Here is a 16,650-nt window from a genome sequence, read left to right on the forward strand (position 1 = left end):
AGAAACGTATAGATCCGAGAGCAAAAATCCAAACTGGCATCAGATATAACGGAGAGAAGAAGCATCACAACACACAGTTATACCAGTTTCGACTGTGCATCGGTGTGTGTGCGTTGACTATGTGTGCAGCAGCCAGTAGTCTCTTGAACGAATCACTGAAATAATTGTTAAATGTTTTTCTTTTGTTCTTAATTCATGAAAATTGGGTTTTCTCCAATTTGGACGAATCACATCCTTTCCGCAATCTTCCCGTCTTCCAAGTAGCAGGTGGAATAAAAAAGAAAGTTTAAATTCGAATGTTACACAATCCCCGCAAGGTGCGTTTTAAGCTGCAGAATGGTGATAATTCATTTCCATTTAGTGGTCCACAACACATACCATGCGACATAAGGAAAAACATCATTCGAATTAAAAAGACGTTTGCAAAACGTGTCTGGAATTTCGACCGGAGAAATAACTGGCTAGCAAATAAAAATTAAAGGAACTAAACAAAGACTCCATCAGATGATATTTCCTTCCCCGCCGCTGCGTTTTTTTGCTTTTCCCCAAACAAATAAGAGGAAAAATCTGGGGTCTCATTCATCCATTCCGTTCTTTTACACATAATTAAAACACTACGGAAAAACACCAGGATCTCTACTTCCCGGTTTGTTTCTTGTTGACCAGCTAGCAATATAAATGTAACTAGTTCCTATTGCTCCTGGTCCTTATGAATCAATGCATGTGACTAAAATGAGCCAATCGGTAGCCCCACCTGTACCGTTACTGTAGACCCATCGGTTTGCGAATAAGAAAAAAAAAAACTCTGTTGCTTCTTGTGAACAATTTAGCCAGGGTTATTTTAATCGCTGTTCGGTGGACCACGGCTGGTGTTTTCCCTTGGTTTGTCCCTGTGATGTGCTTCACACGAGCAGACGTTTTTGTATGAATCTCTAGGCTCCTTTGCAATCAGTAGAGACGGTGCAGTTCTGTGCATTCTTCACTTCCTCTTCTTGAGGAGCGGATCTCTGTTAGAGGGGGCTGGGTGGGGTGAATTGTAAAATCTGCACATGAATTGGCTTGTGAAAGGGATGTCGGAGGAGGCATTTCAAGGGTCTGTTCCGGTGTGAAATGTTGCTTCAACAAACGATTACTTGGTGACCGAAATGTAACAATTCAACATACTTATATCGTTTATCTTAATTGTGTAGACGTTTCAGTAAGGACATTATGTCCGACATATGGTAGCAGTTCCAAATTATATTTTAATTGCTGTTTCCGTCATATTGACGATCTTTGAGAATAATAAACATTTAATTTGTTCGCAACTTAAAATAGGCCACAATCTGGAGGAAATTTCATTGGCCAAGCGTGTTATCGCAGCTCCAAAGTTCATGTGCATTTCCGGACCTGTGCACGATTTCTTTTTTCAGCGCCTTTTTATTCATCATTACTGTCAATGAACTTTGGCATTGCCGTTTCTAATCAACGACTACGACAGTGCGTAATTGAACTCCCGGGTCCAAATGTCACTGCATGCATGACATACATATATTTATATGGTTTTCCATCTAGCCTACAACAGAAGGGTCGCGGCCAATCGTTTCCACTAAAAATGCATCGGTTTCGTGGAACGTTTTTGTGAACATCCTTTCCGTTTAAATTGCACACATCCATTTAGAATTATACGACTGATAAAGTAGCCATTCACCGGTTGGGGGATAATCGATAGAATTAGGGCCTATCGCTTGCCGTGTAGTTAAGTAGCCTACAGCCAACCGTGTGATCCAGAAAGGTATACATACAATTATTAAAACGTTCATGGTTGTTCGTAAATCTTTCGTTGTTTAACATTAAAGTGTAAACTGTCTCTGTTATGTAAATACCATTGGCTGTGCAGGGAGTTAAATGGCTTTGAAGGAATTGGATTGGGCAGGCCGACAAGAAAGTGGCGTTTTTAAGACTTCTGTGCACATCCCTGCTATCGATCTCCTCACCTGTAGGAACTGGACCTACAGATGGGTCTTCAGTACAGTCGCACAGTAAAATTCCAGGCACGGGTCTCAGATGCAATGTAGCCATTGACTGGAAAACACCAGTGTTTCGGATGGAATTACTCATCTTTCGCTTCAGCCTTTGTACACGACGCGAAAAATGATATTTAGAAACACCGGAGGCCTGTGAAGGAAATAAATGTGATAAATTTGAATGCACAGCCCAATCTGAGACTATTTTACGGATGTGCACGCCTACAGATCTCTTGAGCAATTTCGGTTGTTGAAAATGTAAGACAATGTTCATTTTTTTAAAACACAAAGTAGGTTAGGTATTTTTCTCTGTCTTGTATCTCCTTCGTTTAGTTGAGTGCCCACACATTGAGCAATTAGGACCCCCACTGATGTCACTTATCGCCCTTAATAAACATTCCAAGTGTCTAATTGGAAACAATTAACAGGTTGTTAAACCCAATGGTTCCGATTATTATTGGAACGATGAATACCAGCATGTAGGATAAGAATAAGAGCATTGTGTGAAAATTCTTATGTGTCAAGCTCCTAAATTTTTAAAGAGCTCGGAAGGTGTTGCCAGCAGATGGCGGAGACCACGCTCCTTTCTCCCAATAAAGGACATAGGCTATTAGAAATGTCTGATGAGAAGGAATTATTGAAAAAGTAGCGTCTTGATTGATAGGACATTCTATTTGTCACAGATCTTGTCTGCTGTATATTCTTCTACTGCACGCAAACATGCTCTCACAGCATAAATTAGAGTTATCATGGCACTACGGTTCATGGCGACTGGAAAAATACAACATTGTAAAAGTGATAACTTGGGCCCATTAGAGTAGGCAATTAGTAGAATCAACGAATCAACATCTCCCTTTTCGTGGAAAGTTCCAAAGTTCGTGGAAAGACACTCAAACGTGGGTGGTTCTAATCCAATCCTGGTGTAGCCACAATAAGATCCGCACAGCCATTGGGCCCTTGAGCAAGGCCCTTAACCCTCCAGGGGAGAATTGTCTCCTGCTTAGTCTAATCAACTATACATTGCTCTGGATAAGAGCGTCTGCCAAATGCCAATCATGTAATGTAATGTAAGGGAATGAGGAATTAATAAGCAGTGCTTTTTTGTCTTATTACATTTTTCCGTTTTAATAAATGTTTAATATAAATTGAATCCAGACACGTGCACATTGCTAATTGCTTCTGTTTGTAAACTGAATGGAGGCGAGATAATTGCTAATCGTTTCAGTTTATGCAATGGGATGTTCTACCAAGGCTTGTTATTGGCTGATTCCTGGGCGCCATCATTGTAGTTTTTTTTTTCCCGGCACATGAGTGTGCTGTGAATTAAACTGAGAGCACCTAAGAATGCCGCTTAATCTTTGCTAAAAATTTAAATAAAAAATTAAAATGCATAGTACTTACGTCCTAAATGTTTTAACTCCTTACGTTAAGTTTGAGTTTCTCAGGAGTAATTCTGAGGGGCTTTATATATATATGGCCCCAGATTTCTCAGACAAAGAGAAAGTTCTGTACTGATTTAAACATACAGATATAAATTACTGGGAATTATGTTGAGAAGTACAGGCTACATTACATAATTGGTTTGGTATAGTTATTTCTCGCATTTTTGGTGTTCAGCTTTTCAATTTAATCTTATTATTGAAAGCATTTAACCTGAGATAAAACAATTAGTTTTTTTTCCCCATTGAAATGTAATTTCCTTTGTCTAACTCCATTTATTTGTCTGGGCTCTGGTGGAATGTTTTTTTCTGTTATTAACTTACTAGAACAACTATAGCAAGGGTAGTTAAAAACACGTAATGATGTGATTTAATATGTGGACGAAACATAGCCAGGAATCAATGGTTCAATCAATCACTTCAATCAAGATATTGGGATCAAGATAAGTCCTTGAGAAAGTTATTTGTATTGTGCTTTTAACAAAGGGGCTTTGTCACAAATCAGTTCTACAGAGAAACCAACCCCCAAGAGTACACCTAGGGCAACAGTGGCAAGGAAAAACTCCCTGGCTAACAGGAAGAAACCTTGAGTAGAACCTGACTCAGTGGCAGAACCATCTGGCACTCATTTGTTGTTAAACTGGCTGTAAATATAAACAGTTGAATTATAATACATAAATGTAATCTGAATTCCAAGCAGAGATGACTCCGGTGAAATGGAGGGATGGCAGAAACACAAATTTTACAGCTGAATCAGCAGTGGAGGAGGGAGGTGCACAGCTGGTCTTGGGCTGGAGCTCTGGGCCAGGAGGGGGTGCTCAGGAAAAGTTGGGCTAGCACTCCGTGCAGGTGCCCAGAGCGGGGAGAAGAGGAAAATAACATTGTTAGGGGGTTCAAGTGGGAATTGGTCAATCACAGCAGGAGAGAGAGAGCGGTGCCTGCATGCGATAAGGAGAACCCCGGCAGAATAAGGCTATGGCAGCATAGTTAAGGGAAACAGAGGCAGTGGCCAACACAGCCACGAGGGCAGGCTTGAGACAGTCACCACCGGACCATGACTGGTTCAGTTTAACACAGCACTACCAATAATGATCCAGTGACAGCACTGACAGCTATGTCCACCAGAGACTCAGAGTTTATGCCAGCCACCCACTCCAGCCCCTCAACTGAAGGCAGACTAAAAAGATTTTTTGCCTGAGAGTGTCTGCATCCTGAATAAGTAAATCATTTAAGTACAGAGGGGCAAGCCCATGTAAGGCTTTAAAGGTCAGAAGTAGTATCTTATAATCTATTTGGAATTTAACAGGCAACCAGTGAAGTGAAGCTAACACTGGGCTGATGTGCTGCTGCATTTTGAATTAGCTGGAGCCCTTTCAGAGAGGTTGCCCAAAATGATCTTTCATTTTGTTTGTAATTTTCATTGGACATGCCGTGTTCATGGGTTAATGGGGGGGGGGGGTGTCTGTTGAGGGGTGAGGAGGAGTGCAGCCACTATGTCCAGGGTGGCCCTGGGGTCAAAAGACACCGGGATGGAAACAGCACCCCAGTCACAGATTTCCTATCAGCCCAAAAGCACAGCAGGTGGCACTGACTAGCAAGTTTCATTCATTTTTTCACCTAATGGAAGGCATTCATTTTAAAACCAGAAGTTCAAGACAAAAGGGACCTTTGTAAGTAAGTGGAATGCATTCCAGCCAACAGAAAATAGTACAAACTAAAGTTTATTTTGTATCTGTAATACTGCAGATGTAGATGTAGAGATGCATGTTTATGACTTCAGAATTTGTGGAAGACCACTAACTGTGCATCTACTCCTCCTAGAGGTGATATTTGTGAACTACAATGAAATTGATGAGAAAAAAGTACACAGCAACCAGGCGATATGACACAGAAATAGATTTTCAGACCAAATAATTTCCATTGTTACCCAAATCTTAAGTACAAAACTATGTTAATCATAGAGAGCTGAGCCAGTTTGGCTGATCTCAATTGCCAGGCAACATTTTTATGAAGAAGCAACTGTATTCATAAGGAATTCTGAAGTAAATGGCTACAGTTCCTTCTAGTTCCACATGATCAGTAAAAAAAATAAAATCGATCTTTTTGCTTTAAATGCTCAAGTTAATAATATAACTATTTTACATTGGACCTAAAAATGCAGCATCACTTAGGCCTACAGTTGCATTCAACGAAAACACCAAGTACAACAAATTGAAGCTTGAATCCTGCCTGTGTGACCCTACTTTACTGATCATCTGAATCTGACCTACTCATTGTATCATGCTGAAGATGGGATTAGAAATGTTTAGGGCAAGCTCAACAAGCACAGCTTGTTTTGGACTTGTGTGTCATACAAATTCACATCAAAGACAAAAAAAAAAGTGTATGTTCAGATCCTCGCTATGAGAAAGTTGAGTCAACGGATATTTATGCAGGAAACATTGCCCTGTCTCTCTGTTTCTGTGTGTCATTATAATATTAAATTCTCAGTGAATCAACCAGCTCAGATCTTAGCACATTTCAATATTCTGCGAGGCCACAAGGGAAAGTTTGAGTGTGTAGCTAATTCATTAATTTGTCGTGGGAAGTGATCTGATCGAGGATAGACTGCTCAACTGGGTCAGTAAGGGACTGCAGATGAAAAAAGACCCTACTTGTAGCTGCAGGAAGAGGAGGAAACATTTGAGGGTTGATAGTCCAGTATTGTACAGTATTAACATTCATTTCAATATTGTAGATACCCACTTGATTAATTGTGGTATTGCACTTGAATACATTTTTCTGTGTTCACCCTATTCCTGATTCACCTCCTGTCTGAGTACGTTCTGATTTGACGATGGAAGCAACAGCATAGCCTATGCGTTTTTTCCACAGCTGCACTTCCTGTGTAAGACAGTCAAGCTTGTAGACTGTCAGTGCCGGTATGTGGTGGTGTTAGTGCATTACGCAACTGGCAGGATAGCCAGAGGTCTGGGCCAGTCCATCTTGGGCTTTTTGTCAGGTCCATTACTGGAGCAATTATGCTGATCAATTATTAATCGCATGTTGCCACAGCAATGGAACCGTTAATGGGGAAATGATACACCACTCGTTCTATTCCCTGTAAATTTATTGAAAAAGAAAGATGCAATCAATTGGACAGAGCATCATATTTCACTCATCAGTTGTATGTAACCCAATTGTTTTCACATGGAGGTTTACATGATACAAAAGATCACAGACAGTCAGAAATGATGTAGTTTTACCATCAGTATAAAATAATGGGAATAATAGATGGACAGAATACTACTTAAAAATTGATAGCACACAGTTAAAAGGTTAAAAAACATTTGCCCTCATTTGTTTTGTGTACGTACTCAAGTAAAACAAGCAAAACAAAAACATACTTTTCTCAGCACCAACGTTCTTGTACAAAGAAGGTTCAGTATTTATGTCCAGCCAAAGAGGTTTGTTTTTACAGCTGCATTCCTTGTGGTTAAGAAAAAATGTGGCTATCACTGCATGCTTTTCTAAAGCATCCATTACTCAGATGGGTGCACGTTGCTTTGCTTTGTTTTTAGCAATGGAAAATGCTAAAGTCTGCATACAAACAAAAAGCCAGAGGAATTATATTTGTCCTATGTGACATTCTGGGGGCTTATCCTAGTTCTCCTTACTGATTCTGGGTCTCCTGGCTGCTGACCCTTGCTCTGCCGACAGATGCGGACTATGGTGGCTGGTCCTGGTTTTACAGATTATTCTGATTCTGCTGGTGGAGCCTGACTGTGCCAGCAGAAGCTATTTATGCTGGCTGTTCATCTCTCTTTGGTCTGATCCGGGTTATTTCAGCTGTTTGTCATTCCATTAAGCCATCCTGATTCTGCTTGTTGAACCTACTTCTACCGACTTATCAAGTCTGCGGTCAGATCCCGACTCCCGACAATCACTTATTCTGCATCCCTGGCTGATCATGGTTCGGTTTGCTGATCCTGGCTCTTGAGGCTGATCCTGGTTCTGCTGGACTGACAGGTGGTCCTCAGCAGGGGCTTGAGAGGATGGCGGAGGAGCTGGTGTCAGGCAGGGCTCCGAGCTGCTTTCCCTCAGGAGTGCTGTCCGCCTGCCTCTGGGCACTGGAGGCTTCATTATGCCTGCATTTCAGCGAGCCACACTGGCAGTTGAAATGCTTGCTTTTGATCTCCCAGAAGTGGTCGCCATAGTCGAACCTGACAAGAGGAGCAGAGCGAGAACCACAGTAAGGATCATATGGGGAGTTATCATGTTTAGGCTTATAGGACTCAGTTGAGAGTTGTATTTTGCATACAATATGCTTAATACATATCAGAATACGGATTAACTTTGACTACACATCTTTTAAAAATGCAGACTGCAAGCAAATATTTGAGTGTGGCGAAACATGATTTAGATCCAATTTAAGTCATTTGACATGTCTAAAGGCCAGTTTATAGTTAGCCGATGTATCGTCGCCACCGGTGATCACATTTGATGGTTGGTTGCAGACGTTTGGTTTATACTAGAACAATGGACGATCTGTAGTCATCACTATTACTGTTGCGGCCATCACTGAGACTTACACTGTATTAAACTTTGACCCCAACTTTGTCCTGACAAAGCAACAGCATAGCCTAACCTATAAACTGGCCTCTAATGTTGGCACATTAGTGCCCACATGTATGCGCTGATGCCAGGGAATGCAGTTTGCCTCATGACCGTGTTCCCTGTTGTCGGTCAGTTTTACCCCAGCTCGTCCCCGGCACTGATGTGCCTGCAGGCGAAGAAGGCCACATGGGGGAAGCGCAGGTCCTGGTGGATGGTGAACACCCGGATGGGGACCAGGTTGGGCTCGCACATGTGGTTAATGAACCTGCTGACGTTTCCGTAGAAACGGGCGTCAATGCAGTGCATGTCTCCCACCTGCAAGGGGAGGACACAAAAGCAGCCACATATCTGGTAATGCTGACACAACGACCAAAATAAATGATTAGCACCAGCAAGCTAACCATTTAACAATGAAAACGCCATCCACAATCCACGGTACAGTGTAATTACTTTGTTTGACCGATTTTTCTAACCATTCCCTCCCAAATGACAGAAGTACACGTCATGAGCAAGTAGGTCAGGCTGACCTGGCCAGAGGAGTTGCCAGACGCACAGTGAGGTGAGTACAATCCCAGGGCTGCTGACCGCAGTGTAACTGCAGTTCAGTTCCAGAACAGTGTAGCTTTCTATTACGCATATCACCAAGAGAAGTAGTGGAGGGCTGCAGTATTTCAGGATGTGATCGCAGAATCGATCCCCGGTAATGCAAAACTCTCTAATTATTCTTCAGACGTTTGATTCGTGCTGTTGAAAGATCACTCTTGTGGAAGGTAGCAATAGCATAACTGTCAGACGCCGTGATGCTCCCCTGGGAGGGAGATGCAGCACTTCCGGGATTTTGACCGTTGTTTGTCACATGGAGAAACGGGCAGAGACGAGCAGACTTACTATGTATTTATTATACATTATTTAACGCAACCCAGGTGCGTCTGCTCTCCCCACCAGCAGGCGTGGCTGAGACAAGCCAGTTCTCCACTGGACCGAACTAGACGATAACATAATGAACAGGCCATTCAGCCCAAAAACACTCACCTTTTCCTAAAAGCTAGGTAGCATCCACCACCGTATCAAGAATTTCTGCCTCCTCTACATGACCTGGGAAGCTATGTAGCAGGTGAGTGATGGCAGACCAGGGCTTACAGCAAATAGAGTGATGCAAGTGTGTTTTCACAACTAAGACATGTGGCTACAGTTTGTCACACCAGAGATGGCATAGGAACATACACTGCCTTGTCGTAAAAAGGATAAGCTTCATAAAACATCTCTCACCATGTCAATAAGCAATGGCAGGGCTATTTATAAACACCACGGCAACAGTCATCAAACAAAGAGATAGGGGGTAAGGGCAGTGAAACTGATCAGACTGAAGGCCATGCAGCTCTGCGGTGATGGAGAACCTCCACAAAGTGGTCTCTCCAAGGTTACTGTAAAATGAATGGGCCACCAATCTCAGGCCTGTGCAGTGTCACAAATTATACCACAAAGTAAAAAATCATGGCAGTTTACTTTCCCCTCGCTACTCTATCAACTATTTTGCTATAAGCAATAAGTTGAAGACTCTAGTTGTAATTATTGTAAATCAGTGTTGAACATTGTTTATGTTCAACAGTGTACATACTGCTTTGAATTAGTCAGTTTGCAATGTAAGCCATGTTCAGTACTATAAAAATAAAGTACAGTGAAGATGCAAAATTCTTCAGAAACACAGCAGGTGTCTGGTAGTTACAGAATCCGAGAAACAGCAGTGGAGCTGTCTAAGTGTCCCTTAGTGTCAGGGCATCCAGCGGCATCATCTCACCAAATCATTGTAAAACCCCCAGCAGAGAAAGTATCCTAGGTCTTAAAAACAAATAAACTGAAAGCGAGGGATATGTATGTGCACATTTGTGTGTTAATGCTTGTATCAGGAAGCAGTTACCTTACTGTCCAAGCTGAACAGGTAGGAGTCATTTTCCCTGACATCAGCCTCTGCGTCAGAGATGATCTCCCCCACGTACCTGCGCGGATGGTACATGCTGTCAGAACTTCCTCCCCCCACAATTTCTCATGGTACAATCCAGACAAGAAGCATACTTTCTGGCTTTCACATAACAGCGACAGATGGTGGTAAATATGTATTGCTAAATATTAACCAGGAAAGATTGTGTGGTCGCTAGCCGCATATCAGATAATGTCCAGCTTCTTGTACAGCTGTTTGTTCTGGTTCGCAAACAGTGACTCGTTGTTTTCATATGTATTCAAAGCCTACCAAAGATCTGTGCAGATTTACACTCACCTCAAAACAAAACACTACAATGCCTGTTTAATGATGACTGAATACAAGGGAGAAACTATTCACAAATTTATTTTAGAATTTGAAAGTTGATATTTCACTATTTGCAATATACCGTATAATATTGCAATACACAGTGTACTTTGGCAGAATTGTACAATGTACACTTGTATGTTCTGTTTGACCGGCCTGGTACCCCAGCAGAGTGGTAATGGGCTCTTGTTGCACAGATCACTGGTAAACTATTACCTGTAGCTATGCCAGTTGCTATTGACTATTCAGTGAATTAATCACTTTATTGATAAACAAGGAAAACAAGTTAAGGATACTCTGACATCACAATTGAGGTGGGGCCGGAGTGGACTGCAGAACAAACTTTAGATGGCAGCAGAACATACTTTTCTACCAGTTTTGTATGCCAAAATGATACTTCAGATATGTTGAAATAATGGCATGGATTAAAATGTTACACTATAAAGTAGGCATACAAACATTTACAGCTAAAAAGATGTGATCTAGAGCGTAATTACCCTTGAAGCAATATAAAAACAAATACTAGAAAAAATGACATTTCTGGAAGCAGAAAAAAAATCGGAATAATAACATCAGAGTTCCAGCAGCTATGCGGTGTGGTCCCAAAAACACATTATATGCAACACAGAGTATTTGGGGAAGATATATCTGGAACTCACTCGCACACAAAGGTCCCCTGCGGGATGTCCTGCAGGGCCCGAACCCCCCAGCCCATCTTCCTGGTCCGATACAGCTGCAGGCAGGTCCTGCGGGTGGAACATGTGATCACTAAACTCAGACACCGAGCAAATACTACTGCGTGACGTTCATGTTTCTTTTTATCACAAAAGGGAACATTACAATAAAAACAGTGGTACAATAAAATACACATCACTACAGATCACAATCCAAGATAACCACGCTACATACAACGACACTACCACAAAGATTACATACTGTATGTGTGTACATATATTAAGTCAGACTTGAGTGATACCAAACATAACTATGATCCTATATGGAGGTTTGCAGCAGCACCACAGAGTTGCCATAAATAATAACCATTTAAATATCACAAATTCCTTATGATCTCACAGTAATCCTGTAAAATGATTACAGTAAGATTGGTGATTCTATAGAGATAACTACAATGACATTCATGTTTGAAATCACTGGGGCATTGCTTTTAAGCCTTTTTTATTTTTCATATATTCTCAAGCAGTCTGGAACATGCAGGTCCATGTGTGTTCATGCTCCTAGCTACAACGGCAACCACAGAGAAGGGCTTGCTCTCCACAGATTCCTCTTTTCACTCTGTAATCCACAATGTGAGCTTTCACACACTACGAACTGGGGAGGATAATTCTTGTGTAGCTCGTGCAGGCAGATTTGGGGAACTGTAATTGGCAGAGGGGGTCAATGGTCAATGGTGCGTGATGAGGTATAGATGTTCTACAAACCGGAATCCATTCTTACCTAGGTGAGGTTACGGCCAATAATGTGCCCCCCCACCAGTACTGGCATCATTGAGAATTGACACCAGACCTTATCTACTTTAACCCCCCCCCACCGCCATGTCACGACAACTGCCAGTGTGTCAGTCAGTGAAGCTCACTGGTACATGACTTGGCGTTTCCATGAAGATGGTGATGATTGTGCCCACTGTGTTGGTGTGGTTAACCAGGACTATGAGTGGCATGGTGGTTAGTTCCTGCCATATCTATGAAACACAACAATGGGCATGCGGATGTGGTTACCGCAGTCCGTTCTGGACCACCCGGTTCTTGCAGGATCTCCAGCAGGAGCAGGCATGGTTGCACTCAAAAATGAGCGGGGGCTCCTCCCAGCTGAACTCACGAAGCAGGCGACCGTCCTGGACAAAACAAAAGCCAAAGAGTGTCCAACTGAAACAACCGCAGGGGTCAACGAGGGGGTGGTGGGGTGGTCCCTGAGCCTCAAATCTCCCCCAAAAAACATTTTACGAGCTGTACGAAAACCAATGAAACAAACATCTGGTCATTTACAGTCTCATATGAGTGTAATGAGGTAAAAAATGCAACTCAATGCTTTCATTAATAGTCCACACCTGATTTAACTAATGTCTGTGAAAGTAATGATTACAATCTTAATTATCTATCCAAATGACCACCCTCCATCCATTAAGGATGTGCATTTAGTTATTATAGTCTTTCCGTAGCATAAGATAATGTATTCTCTTATTGGCAAAGAATCATAATTTTGATATTATTCCAAAGTTAATACATTTGGGCTAGGTTATAATATCTACTTCAGATTAATGTTTTTTGTGACTATGAGTGTTCACAAAGACAAATAATTTGAATGTCACATTGTAGCCCTGTACCACTCCAAATTAAAATTGAGCATTACTGCCATGAAAACAATTTGTGCTACTAAAGCCTCAACTTGACCTGAGGGATGACAGTGCTTTCCAGCATACACTGCTTTTGAAAATGGCTCTATATCTGACCTGCGTAATAGAATTCTGTCTTTAATAGTGTGCTCTAGGCCATTGATGTTTGGGGGAGTGTGCTTACCTTGTCATACCAACAGTGGAGACTTAGCTGACCACACATACAGCTGTTGGACGAGCAGTCATCCTTGCACGCACAGTACTGAAAAAGAGAGGGAAAGTTATAACCAGACATTTAAGACGACTAAGAGACTGGGAACAAAGGGCCAGATTTACTAAAGGATGGTGACTGCTTTTCCAAAGTACAAGCAGTTTACACAGAAATATCTATGTGGGATTTACTCAACAGTTGCAATGGGTCATAATCATTATTCGGATGTCATTTGCGAGGATTAGGTCCCTCTGCAACTTTCCTGCTGACACATAGGTAGATCTGTTCATGCATACCCACACGTGGAGAGAACTTTCTGAAACAGGGAGGATATTATGTAAATTAGGCCAATTAAATATTCTCATTTGCTAAAGAATGCATTCATTGTAATATATGGTCATATCATATATTTTTCGGTGTTGTATTCCTATGCTGTAAAAAAGCGTGAAGCTGTGGCTAGCTACTGTACCTCATTACTCTAGATATATTTCCCTTCACTAAGTATTATTTTTCTTATGGTTCCCTCGCTACTTGTGCCTGGTTGCTTTGCATCCTTTTCTTAGTGCCTTGCAATTTCAACATGCAAGCCTCCCATATACTTTAAGTCCCTTTTTATGGGTGTCTCCTGCCGTAAAATTGCAAATGAGGGCATTTCATTTATTTGACTGCATTAACTTTGTAAATTTTTCATTAACGTGTCTGTATCTGCGACCGGAAATGAACCGGTATCCAGAGACTGTTTTTGTTCTGCGACGGTTTCCTTAGTAAATCTGTCAAAAAGACGGCAGATCCCAGAGGGTGCTAAACATGCCCAAGCTATTTGACTGAGAAACAGGTACCAAACACAACTGACACATATCGTGCTTTATACAGACAAATGTCAGAGAAAAAACAGAAGGGAAATTGGGCAGAAACTGATATGAACCCCTAAAAAGCAAGCAAATGAGGTAAAAACTCCCCAGTGAGGAGAAAAACAAATGAGAAAAGGCTCCTAGGCCAGTGTGAAGAAAGGGTAGAATAGATGGTAAGAAATATAATGAGGCATCTGAATAATGAAATGCTTGGTCCTCACCCTCACCTCACACTACACAGCGCAAGTACTTTTTTATCCTCGTTTTCTCCTTTACAAGGGCTAATTGTGTCGGTCGAAGCTGAGAGGTTCAAGGTTTACAAAACTGAACGCAGTGCCTTTTCAGGCAGTCTATTTATCGGCCTATTTATCATATAAACTTCTACTTTAACTGTATTTAACCATGGCTTCTGCATTAAATACTTTTCACAAGAGACCTGCCAAAAGGTTAGCTCATATGCAAGCTGAGAGGACTGTAGCCAGCAGGCTCATGTAAGTGATGTTCCTCTCCCTCTACACATGTTCAGGGGCTGACCTGTAAGTGTGGGATGTTCCTGTCCCTCTACACATGTTCAGGGGCTGACCTGTAAGTGTGTGATGTTCCTGTCCCTCTACACATGTTCAGGGGCTGACCTGTAAGTGTGTGATGGTCCTGTCCCTCTACACATGTTCAGGGGCTGACCTGTAAGTGTGTGATGTTCCTGTCCCTCTACACACGTTCAGGGGCTGACCTGTAAGAGCGTGATGTTCCTCTCCCTCTACACATGTTCAGGGGCTGACCTGTAAGTGTGGGATGTTCCTCTCCCTCTACACATGTTCAGGGGCTGACCTGTAAGTGTGTGATGTTCCTGTCCCTCTACACATGATCATGGGCTGACCTGTAAGAGCGTGATGTTCCTCTCCCTATACACATGTTCAGGGGCTGACCTGTAAGAGCGTGATGTTCCTCTCCCTCTACACATGTTCAGGGGCTGACCTGTAAGTGTGTGATGTTCCTGTCCCTCTACACATGTTCAGGGGCTGACCTGTAAGAGCGTGATGTTCCTCTCCCTCTACACATGTTCAGGGGCTGACCTGTAAGAGCGTGATGTTCCTCTCCCTCTACACATGTTCAGGGGCTGACCTGTAAGTGTGTGATGTTCCTCTCCCTCTACACATGTTCAGGGGCTGACCTGTAAGTGTGTGATGTTCCTGTCGATGTTCATCGGGGAGGTGACGCAGCTCTCCGGGATGTATTTGAAGTCTTCGGGACAGGGCTCGCTGTCCACCCCGTTCACACATGGGACAGGGATCCTCTCGTACCCCTGGGAGATGTCCCTGAAAGAAGGGGACACACAAAGTGACCGTTAAACCTGGAGTGACTCCAGTATGCACTTCAAGGTCATTGTCGATGTCCCCTCTGGTAGTGTGTAACCTGGAAGCCCATACTGTAGATACAGAACAGTATTTTTACTGAACGCATGTCATTCTCTACATTTGGTCTAGTACATTCTTTTGTCTGAGTCTTTTAACAGCAAAACAGCTGCAATGAAAATGCTTTCCTGCAACCTTGGCTATTGACCCATTGTCTGCATGTTCTGCTCTCAGAAGCCATGAGGCATCACACATAAACCTCCAAAAGTGCACATGAAATAAGCCTAGCCTTCAAACAATAATTAATGGACACAGTGATTGAAAACACAGGAAATGATTCTCCTCATTCTGCCTACAGCGAGATTCAACTGGTACTCACACACACAAACGTATCCATGTGTGCCTACATGCACACATACATGCACAAACACACCAGCACTGTGCTAACACAAACACCACATCAAGAAGCATCTCTACCTATTAAGGACCCTCTCTCTGTGGTTGCCATGGATACTCCCCGCCTCCCTCAGCTTCTTATTGGTCAGCAGGTCGGCCCACACCTTGGAGCCATGAATGCAGCACTCCAGGGGAGTCTCTCCCTCTTGGTTCTTCAGGTTCACGTTTGCACCCCGTGAGAGGAAGAGCCTGTTGCAAGGGGGGGTGGGAGAACATCGCTCACCGCAAGGCTGCAGTCCGTGGCCTGAAAGACTTCTCAACGGATATCCACTCAGTGCTTTATTCATAAATGTGACCATTTACTGCCAAATATGAAATGTACGCACACATTAACCATGATCTGCTTCTGTGAGATCCCTCCTATACCACTAAACCAGTCAAGGTAGGAAAAGGAGAGATATCAATCTAGCATTTTTCTTTTAATAGTTATTAATATAAGGCCAACTAAGGGTCTTTGACTCTCAGGAAAATACTGAGGACAGTTCATAACGCATTGGATTTCTCCTTTTTTTGCTAACTTATGAAGAATTCAAATATGGATCCCAATGGCTGATCAGAGATCTCAGAGTTGACCATCTAAAAAATCTAAAACCCGCCCTCTGACTTCTACTCACATCACGCACTCCAGCCGGTTCTCCCGAGCTGCAATGTGCAATGGCGAATCACCATGGACGTTGACCGCGTTGAGGTCACACCGCGCATCCAGCAGCATCTGACCAATGTCCACAGAGCCCGAAAACGCTGCCCAGTGAAGGCAGGTGTTCTCTTCCTACATCGGTAAGGTCACAATTAAACAATGGCAGCAGCAGACATTTAATAAAACCTGGTACATTAGTAAGATGCATTTAACATTTAACAGCTCCTAAAATTATGAAATCTCTATCAACCATTCAGCTCTTGTTAATATAGTCACTCTAACTTGGTTTAAATAAGGCAGTGCATTGTAGTGATGCAGGATGGCACAAAGTCTGACTTTGTCTCTGATGTTGATGTCAGCCCCTCTGGACAGCAGCAGCTTGACCTGGTCCACGTGTTTGTACTCTGTTGCCCAGATAATAGGAGTCCAGCCACCATCGTCCTGAAA

General features: G+C 42.6%; 1 protein-coding gene across 6 annotated transcripts in view; it reads right to left on the minus strand.

Annotated features, from left to right (window-relative positions):
* Positions 1-6,536: 6,536 nt before the first annotated feature.
* ehmt1a (euchromatic histone-lysine N-methyltransferase 1a) overlaps positions 6,537-16,650 on the minus strand; it is a 43,353-nt gene continuing 33,239 nt past the window's right edge. For all 6 annotated transcript variants that reach the window (XM_061260094.1, XM_061260093.1, XM_061260097.1 and 3 more), the window contains 10 exons: positions 16,540-16,644; positions 16,181-16,335; positions 15,588-15,755; positions 14,930-15,074; positions 12,881-12,958; positions 12,083-12,198; positions 11,006-11,092; positions 9,960-10,038; positions 8,181-8,356; positions 6,537-7,647 (listed from right to left, as the gene is read on the minus strand). In XM_061260094.1, the coding sequence (XP_061116078.1) occupies positions 7,461-7,647; positions 8,181-8,356; positions 9,960-10,038; positions 11,006-11,092; positions 12,083-12,198; positions 12,881-12,958; positions 14,930-15,074; positions 15,588-15,755; positions 16,181-16,335; positions 16,540-16,644 (1,296 nt within the window). In that variant the 3' untranslated portion in view covers positions 6,537-7,460. The remainder of the gene's footprint in view (positions 7,648-8,180; positions 8,357-9,959; positions 10,039-11,005; positions 11,093-12,082; positions 12,199-12,880; positions 12,959-14,929; positions 15,075-15,587; positions 15,756-16,180; positions 16,336-16,539; positions 16,645-16,650) is intronic.

The sequence above is a fragment of the Conger conger genome, chromosome 11 (assembly GCF_963514075.1).
Source record: "Conger conger chromosome 11, fConCon1.1, whole genome shotgun sequence".
Lineage (NCBI taxonomy): Eukaryota > Metazoa > Chordata > Actinopteri > Anguilliformes > Congridae > Conger > Conger conger.